This window comes from Limulus polyphemus, unplaced genomic scaffold, assembly GCF_000517525.1.
Source record: "Limulus polyphemus unplaced genomic scaffold, Limulus_polyphemus-2.1.2 Scaffold2652, whole genome shotgun sequence".
Taxonomy (NCBI): Eukaryota; Metazoa; Arthropoda; class Merostomata; order Xiphosura; family Limulidae; genus Limulus; species Limulus polyphemus.
This window is the reverse complement of record NW_013668262.1, coordinates 97,368-107,097: the sequence shown is the minus strand read 5'-3', so window position 1 is coordinate 107,097 and position 9,730 is coordinate 97,368. Positions and strand designations below refer to the sequence as shown.

At 36.3% G+C, this 9,730-nt stretch overlaps 1 protein-coding gene across 3 annotated transcripts in view; it reads right to left on the bottom strand.

The window, feature by feature from the left end:
- Positions 1–6,298, bottom strand: part of LOC106467539 (protein HEXIM-like) — a 24,465-nt gene extending 18,167 nt beyond the window's left edge. For all 3 annotated transcript variants that reach the window (XM_022395733.1, XM_022395735.1, XM_022395734.1), the window contains exon 1: positions 5,344–6,298. In XM_022395733.1, coding sequence (XP_022251441.1) covers positions 5,344–6,174 — 831 coding nt within the window. In that variant the 5' untranslated portion in view covers positions 6,175–6,298. The remainder of the gene's footprint in view (positions 1–5,343) is intronic.
- Positions 6,299–9,730: the final 3,432 nt, after the last annotated feature.

Genomic DNA, 9,730 nt, shown 5'->3' with positions numbered 1-9,730 from the left:
GAATTAATTAAATACGTCCTATCCACTCCACCCCCCCCCCACCCCCCACCACACACACACAAAGCTAAAATACTTACAAAATGGCCCGGCATGACCAGGTGGTTAAGGCACTCGACTCGCAATCTGAGGGTCGCGGGTTCGAATCCCTGTCATACCAAACATGCTCGCCCTTTCAGCCGTGGGGGCGTTATAATGTGACGGTCAATCCCACTATTCGTTGGTAAAAGAGTAGCCCAAGAGTTGGCGGTGGGTGGTGATGACTAGCTGCCTTCCCTCTAGTCTTACACTGCTAAATTAGGGACGGCTAGCGCAGATAGCCCTCGTGTAGCTTTGCGCGAAATTCAAAAACAAAAAAAACATATACATATATAGTTTGAAGCCGATACTCCTCTATCTCACCTTCGTACGCAGTGGTTAGGCAGTTCTCAGATGAAATTGGTGAGAAAGGGATCTGGACATTTCGTTTACTGTCACATTTTTACTAGGACAACTTGTAACGGGTGCATTCTTATTGCATCATTTTTGTGACAGGTAGTTTTTAGCCGCGGTATAGCAGCTCATAGAAAGACTCTGAGTTTGTTTGTTTGTTTTTTTCAAGTACAAACTTTTAGTTTTAGCTCATAGCTCCGTCCTCTCTTGCCCGATTTGAGATCAAATTACAGTTTGACTCAGGATTGATGTATTTCACCACGCCCAAGGTCTCAAATATTAATTTACTCAAATTCTGCCTAAAATAATTTCAATTTGAGGCTAGGCTTGTAGAGTTCCTGGTGAGTAATAAAATTTAATTGGATATACGCGCGCCCCACACTTGGTATTGTTGGCGCACAAAAATATCTATATAAATATAGCAGTACTGTCTGTTGTATGTCCATGTAACTACTTCGCAGGATATGGATAGATATTCACCTAAATTATTGTGGAGGTTCATTACGTCAATGCGGGGATATATACAAATTTTCAGTTTTGTATTTTGCGGTTTTTATAGGCATTTTTTACCACTACTTCGCCCCCTGTTGATGGATCTTCACCAAATTTGGCAAGAAGGATTGTTGGGTCTATGCAATCTTGTGGATTCACATTTTGTGTTTTGCAGTTTTTATGGACGTTGTTGTGTTTTTTACAGTTAAATATAAGGGAAGCAACTTGTCATGACCTAAGATAACCTTTCATTAACCATGAATTTATATAACTTCCGTCCAAGGGACGGGTACTCCAACTAGTAGCTAATAACAAGAAAAAAAAGGCCCATAGATTAATTTACTCTAAACCTGCCTACAATAATTTCAAGTGCCGTGGCTATTGAGGGTTCCCCCTTGTTTTTAAATATAAAATTGGTTGGTGACAATAATAAAAAAAATATAATAGATCGTAAATTATATAATCATTTGGGGACCACTCAAAAATTACATATCGCTATGGGGGTGAAAGGGTGTTTAAGCCTGTATTACGTTGTGTTACAGGGAGTAGGGGTTGTCATGAACAGTTACATCAAACATAAATTACAGTAAAAACGATTTAAATCTACAAAAACATTTATTGTAATTTAACATAGTTTGATTTGATCCCTCTTTGAGAGAAATGGGTGAGATGGTGTCCTCCAGTAGTTGAATTAGGGAGGGTCGCGGGTTCAAATCCTCGTCCCAACAAACATAGTCGTCCTTTCAGCCGTGGGGGCGTTATAATGTTACGATCAATCCCACTATTCGTTGGTAAAAGATTAGTCCAAGAGTTTGAGGTGGGTGGTAATGACTAGCTGTCTTCCCTCTAGTTTTTCACTGCTAAATTAGGGACGGCTAGCGCAGATAGCCCTCGTGTAGCTTTGCGCGAAATTCAAACCAAACTAAACCAATTAGGTAGTGGTGAATCTGGGAGCAAAATTCACCAATCAGAAAAAACACTTCCAACGAACCCTTGGATGTCGTAACGAACTGTTTTTCGTAACAAAAAGTCCATGCCACAAGCTGTCCGTAACGAAATGTCCCAGACTTTTAAGCAGTGGTAAGTTAACATACAACATTTTAACAATTGTTAAAATTATGAGCAGGCATTTTCATAAAGTTAATGTTCATGAAGAAGTAGTCATTGAGAGGCTGAAATTTGCAATGATTATTGTTGTTTTCTTAGTACGAAAAATTATAGGCTATGTGCACTCTGTCCACCACGGGGAATCGAACCTTGAATTTTAACACTGACACACTGGAGGGAAAAATCTGTAATGGTCTGAGCCTGTCTTGTTTTCTGAATAAGATGACATTTCAATTTCTCTGTTGAGCCCTTCTTCGCTGAAGATGAAATCGAAACGTCGCCACAATAAAAATGTAAAATGACAAGAATAACCATTACAAATTTAAGCTCAAGTTGAACTAAATTGTCTTTTAAAATATTTGAATATTTTTAGCCGCGGCATAGCAGCTCATAGAATGGTTCCGAGTTTTTTTTTAAGTACAAACTTTTACCTCAAAGCTCCATCTCTTGAGTGATTTGAGATCTAACTACAGCCGCAGTTATTCCCTCTTGTTTTCAGTAATTATCAAAAGTTTATTTTTAATTCTATTTTAAAAATCCTCCTATATTTTATAAACCTATTTCCTCTAGCGCTAAAACATTTGAATGTACTCGAACTTACGCCCATTAACACATCAAACACATTCGTGTAATTACAAAAAACATGAACACGGAATATTCATTTGTTTACGCTCGTTGGCTGCTATAATTAACAACTTTCACATCGAGTTTATAGCCTTGTATAACTCACTTAAGAATACTCTATAAAACATAACTAAAGAGCACTACAACAATGGAGTTGGCAAGGGGCTGTGACATGCATGTTCATCTAAGAATACCATGCAGATTTGGTTGAATACAACCAAAACGTAACAAATAGGTCGTTGTGAGCATTGGGTAAACGTCGAGGTCACAGACTCGGATATATATATGTATCAGTATATATATATATACACACACACATCCCAAATTGCCTTAAAATTTGTGTGTACTCAATCAAATGCACAACAGTAAGGTGATATTGCAGGTAAAACGTAAATAAATTTCTGTCTGTGTGAGCATATGTTTGGAGGCTTTTCGCACAAATCATTTAATATAATTCAGGGAAAGTCAGTTACACAAGCTTTGGTTCTGTAACACCAAACAAACTTTATAAGTGAAAAATAATATTTAACCGGAGTATTTGGTAGAAATTTATGCATTCCAAACAGGCTGTGAAATCCAACAGAGCAGGATAAAAAAAAAACAACACAAACTTTTATTAATAATTTTGTAGGCAATGCTTTTGTTTATATTGTGGTTTTGCCAGGGTGAGTGTTGATGTCACGTGATAAGCAAATAGCTTAACGTCTGGACATTCAGGAAATTATTTGAAAGCATAAAAACGCGAGTCAGGCGAGAGTAGGCTATTGATTTAATAGTGAGGCTATTGTAGTTGCTGGATTGATTATTGTTAGGTAGTTTATTAGTCTGTAATAGTTAGTCATTTCAACGCTGTAAATTTTTAGATTGTGTTTAAACAAACTACTAGAAGTGACGAAAGGTACAGTACTGTAAGAGAAAATTAACAAGTAACCGTTTAACTTATTTGAGAAGTTAGGCCTATCGTTCGTTACATAAAACCGTACGATTGAAGTCGAAGAAATAAACTTGGTGTGTACACATATGTGGAAACCATATTTTACCACCAAACAGAATGACAGGAAAACAAATTTTTTGTACCTTGTTATCCTTTTATGAAATACGCATGTGAAGTTAACATAACGTGCAGCAAAGTTTTCGTATTGTATCTAAAAGTAAAAGTAGAAGCATAAGAAACAAATTTCGCAATCGAAATGAATCGTCGCATATTTTATAATCAAAATTAATATATCTAAGAAAAAGTGATAAGGCTAGCAAGTTCATAAATAATGATAACTGGTTCATAAAAATTAAAAATATAATATTAATTGAATACAAAAAGTAAATAAAATGACATTAAATTTACAATATCAGTACCTACCACCACAGGTGACAGAAACAGGTCTTTATTGATTTATCTTAGTATTATATAGCTTTCTACTGATAAAACAAGAACATATTACTTGTACCTAAGTTATTTATTGGGACTTTGTATTCTAGGCAGCAGAAGAAAATTAAGTACTTTTTCATCAGCAAACCAGTATATTATATAAATTTAATGTAGCCACCCCTCCCCAGTGGCACGGCGGCATGTCTGCAGACTTACAACGCTAGAAATCGGGTTTCGATACCCGTGGTGAGCAGAGCACAGATAGCCCATTGTGTAGCTTTGTGCTTAATTACAAACAAACAATTTAATGTACTTTACGTAAGTAGATACATGTATACACGTTTTTATTTTAAATCTACTCATTTTTTCTATCAGGAAGAAGTTAAGTAAGTAAAATCATATTATATCAACAAACAAGAACAAAAATGTTTTACCTCGCTTCGCATAAAATAATTAAAATACTCCAGCTGCAAGCATTTTCTAGCCCTAGAAAAGTGTGGTTGGATATGTCGTTAGTTTCTTGCTTACTTTCTCTTAAAATTTATTTATAGGTATTTAATTTCGTTTATGGTGCACAAGATGTACATATTTATAATTTAAAACACATTACTGAATATTTTCCTAAGAAACAACGGTGCTTAAATTTAAAATCGCGACGAGGTCACTAACAATTCCCCACCCCTAGTGGCTCAATAGCAAATCTGAAGGCTTACAATGATAAATTCAAAAACAGTATTTCTGGGCATACTTAACAAACAAACAAGCCACTAAGAAAATACAAATTGATACTTGTTAGATCACAGTGGAAAGTTCATCGGTTCTGTGCTTTTATTTAGTGAAGACTACGTGAGATAAAGACCTATGATAAATAGTGCTAAGACAAACTATACAAGTTAAACCTTACTTGTAAGTTGTATCAAAAATAAACTTGACAAGGGTAATGGGGTCATAAACTTACCTGATTTTTTATCTTTAGCTTTTGTCACCCAGACGAATCGCCTCAGTAATTTGGTGGTTTTTGACTAAATTAATATTAATGACTACACTAGTGAAACGAAACTTTTTAATTGGTAAACACGGTATTTACAAATTAACGTTGGAAGTTCATTACTGTACAGTGTAAACAAAAACTTGTACATATCTTTTTCCATAGTTTAAATGGTAAATTCTATAATCTAGACCTTACAATAACGAAAGAACAGTACACACAATACAGATATAAAAGTGGGAATAGCAATGAGTTAATGTTTTGTAGATTTGTACATGAGATGACGAAAAAACGGTCTGCGGGTTTATGATGATGACGAAGAAGAACTATCACTAACCATATTTCTCAGTTTTTCATTTTCGTTCTTCAGTTGCTGGTTTTCTTTCAAGAGTTTCGTGATCTCTTCTCTAAATATCCGAGTTTTTTCCCACTGTTCCGATTCTTTAGTACAAGGTGTCTGCACTTCGCTGTCAGTTACAGATTTGTTCGACGACACACAGACTTTAGCTTTAGCGTCTCTTAATTTCACTTCCAGTTCTTCGACTTTATCTTCTAGCTGAATATACTCTTGAACTAGATCATTTTTGGACATAGAATTTAGACGCTCGGCATGAACGTCTTCATATGCCTCACAAAACTGTTGCTGCAAGAAATCTTCCTCGTCTTCAGGCGAGCTGTAAAATTCATCCGAAGAATCACCAACGTTCTCTTTCTGAATATGACGGTGTCCATTATTAATATGTTCATAATCAGGTTCTTGAACATTGTGATCATCCATTAAAAACTGTGTTGTATTATACGGTGCTAACGCCTGTCCATGAGCAAACCTAACTTCTCGAACACGATTTGCTCTCATAGTTTCTCGTTCGTCAACTTCTCGCCTTTCCTGCCAAGATAATTTATAATAAGGCTTCCATTTTCGTTTTTTGTGTTTATACTTTCCTCTCCGGCTCTTTCTCTTACGTTGCATACCTTTTTGTCCTTCAGCATCATTTCCCTCACTCTGGCTACTCTGCTGATCACAGTTGTTTTCGTCATATCCACTAGATGGCTCTTGGCGCTCGATAACTATTGGCCTTGACGTAGACTCTGAGCCAGCGTCTTCTGCTGGCCCTAGCATATCTCTGCTAAATGTTTCACGATGGCAAATAACATCGACATCTGCCATTTTCTCAGTGAATCACTCGAAATAAGCAGACTAAATATTAAACTAATAAGAAAAGGCTTAATATAAGTAAATTTTGAATAACAGAAATATGACGCTTAGATAACACTACGTACCAACACGTATTAACACCATCTGACAACGAAATATTCAGCACCCTGTTTATTATAGACGGAGAGTAGTGTAATCCTCTGCGGTTGTATCTAGACCCGAAGGTACGATACCTTACGCTTGAAATAGTTACGTTTCTAGACTGTTTTTACATAACCTAATTTATAATAACTATATTTTGCACCTTTTTTTAATCAAGAAAAGTTGTTCTTTTATAAAATTTCAATTCATCTTTGTTTGTGTGGCGGAGTGATACACCTTTAAACAGCTGGTAGCTCGATGAAGTTATATACCGCCATCTATTGGCCACTACGAATACTGCTTGAGCTAACTCAAAACAAAAAACTATATGCAATCAATTTTATTGAATACTAATTTAATTTTACACATATTTTACTTATTAAGAGCAAAGTAATCTCAAGGAATGGGGAAATAAATTCTAATTATATATCACGTGTGTTGTTGGAGTTATAAATGTTAGATACTTCATTATTCTAATATTGATATGTTTTATTCATTACTTCTAATAACAGTTTAATACATTAAATAAAAAGCAGTGTAATTGAGTAGAGCTACATATTGTATAAATAGATAATATAACGTCCGATAGTAAGTACCGTTTGGTCACTTTCATTCTAAAGAATTACTAATGTTTATGCTTTTAGTGAAAATATAATCTGTAGAGCGTGTTCGACATTTTTCTAAAAAAGGTGTTGTCTTGTTCAAGTAACAGAAGTTACTATTGGCTAAAGATAAATAATCAAAACTTCCCACTCCTTCATGATCGTCATGTGCCGTCTTCTTCAAGAAGGTTGGCTGTCACAATCCTCCACTTCTGTCTGTTTTGTACTTTTCTCACCATATTTTGCTATCTCGGTCCACTCTTTAATACTTGTTATCTACTCTGTTCTTGATCTTCCCCTGTATCTTTTCCCTTCTATTTGACCCTCTAGTAGGACTAGATCCACTCCTTACAATCAATAAAGAAACTTAGTTAAATCATCAGCTTAAAAACGTTTTATATTTGTTTAGATATTTACGCATGCTTTCGTATAGAATATAAAATAGAGATCTATTATACAAACCTGATGTATGATTGTAATTTGGGTAATATAAAACTTTTGCTATTTATTTTCGATCAGACATACCTATGCTGAGGATTTCATGGAATGATCATACCTGTATATTTAAAGTAAAAGTATATATATTATAGGATAAGGGGAAAAAACATACATAGTTTAAAGGCAGAATTTAATAATATTTTTGTTCGTGAATTGATTTTTTATGTGACGTTTTTCAATTTACGTCTACATATTAAGTAAATTCTTGAATGCCGTTTTGATTTTTACTCCTCTGGTGTCTGTTTTTATTTTGTCGATTAAGCGAAGCGACACGGTTCGTTGTATCAACGTACTTATTATTAAGTTTAGGACTAGCTCAATTAGATAGCAAGTCATAAGTCAAAGCAAGGTAGAATACAAACAGCTCGACTACGCACGTGTGTATCATAAATCGATATATTATTAAGGATATGTAAATATTGATTCAAAATCGTTAGAAACAACTACCTGCTCAATAAACAAGAGAATAAAGCACGTGGTAACAGAGTAACCTGTTAGTTTGAACGTTGAGCCGAGCCTAGGTTGATTTTATTTATTCCCTCGTATCGAAGCCAAACGATTCAATTCAGTATTGTCATCTTACACAAATCATCTTACTGATTTCAGCATGAGAAAATATAGCATTAATTTCTGCACGAAGTACATTCACTTAACCAGAAAGAATGTCACGAAGAAAACGCCGAATAAGAAAAACTGTAACTTTCCTACAGCCACACCCAAATTGATTATTCGAACTCCATCTCAAAAGTAACTGCAATAACAGATTGGATATAACGAACTATTTTCCAGAATACTAAAAATAAATTATTTCTAGAGGATAAACTTTTACTATCATCCTGGGCAAATTCAGGGAAATTCGTATTTTTCATTTCATAAACAAGCAACGTGTCCCTTCCCATCAGGTCACAGCTGTGCTACGTCACAAAGAATATACACATGCGCAAAGAGTGTATCTAACCCGACCTGTCTAACGAGTTTGCGCTTAGAAGTTGTCTTATTGTTGCCAGGGCGAAATGAGCACGGCCTCACTGTACGTAATATATTATAAGCCCAATCCATATCATACGAACGGAAAGTTGTACTGGCTGTTCAGAAATTAGTTATCGTTCTAAGTTGACGTAACTCCCGCGAGTGAGTCTAGGTGGTTAATATTTATACCCACCAACCACAGATTACTACGTCTCGGACAAAACTGGAAATTAGCAAAAACTATTTGTTATATATAAAACATTTATAGACACCTTTTCTTCAACTTAAACGTATATGAAAATTCTATTCCAGAGGCGTTGGAAACGGGGGTGCTGTATCACTCTCCACTTTTACACATTTTACTTATACTGCAACTGTAAATTATATTACTGTATTAATTTCCTGGGGGGCATACCCCCAGACCCCACTAGACTGAGCTGCCTTTGTAAAACCTGGATGTCTAGCCAAGCACCCTCGCTTTGCAACTCCTTCCTACACAACTGTAAAGTTTTTTTTTACAAAAATATTCTAATGAAGCGTTTATTTATTTATTTTGAAGTATTTTCGCAAAGCCCCACAAGGGTTGTCTGCGTTATGGGTTAAATGGTTGAATAAATACTGGTTCAATGGAAATTTTTGGTTTATGCCAAAATCGGCCCTATTGACAGACTGGACTAGAGGGAAGGCAGCTGGTCAAAAGTTCCCACTGTCAGCTCTTGGTCTACTCCGTACTGACCGAATAGTTGGATTTGACCATCACTCTTATAGCGCATTTACCGCTCTCAAGTGCGGGGTACGTTTTTTCTTTTTTCCTGCAACGGGCCGTGATCATCATTTATAGTAAGGGCACGCTAACGACTAGGGCACACCTTGCTGTTGAAATTATAGATGACCGTAAAGCTGTAGCTGTTCGACTGGTATCAAACCAATCCAGTACCAAAATCCTCACGTATTATAGGCAGACAGACGGTTTGAGCATTATCTGGGGATCGTAATGGTAATTGTTGTCCAGTTCTTTTGCACCAAATAAGGCAAAAAAGCCGTGACTAGTTTTTGTGGTGGGGACCAGTTGTTTGTTTGTTTGTTATGAATTTCGCGCAAAGCTACGAGGGCTATCTGCGCTGCAGTCCCTAATTTAGCAGTGTAAGACTAGAGAGAAGACAGCTAGTCATCACCACCCACCGCCAACTCTTGGGTTGCTCTTTTACCAACGGATAGTGGGATTGACCGTCACTTTATAACGCCCCCACAGCTGAAAGGGCGAGCGTGTTTGGTGTGACGGAGATTCGCACCCGCGACCCGCAGATTGCGAGTTGAGCGCCCTAACCCCCTGGCCATGCGGTGCCGGTGGGGAACAG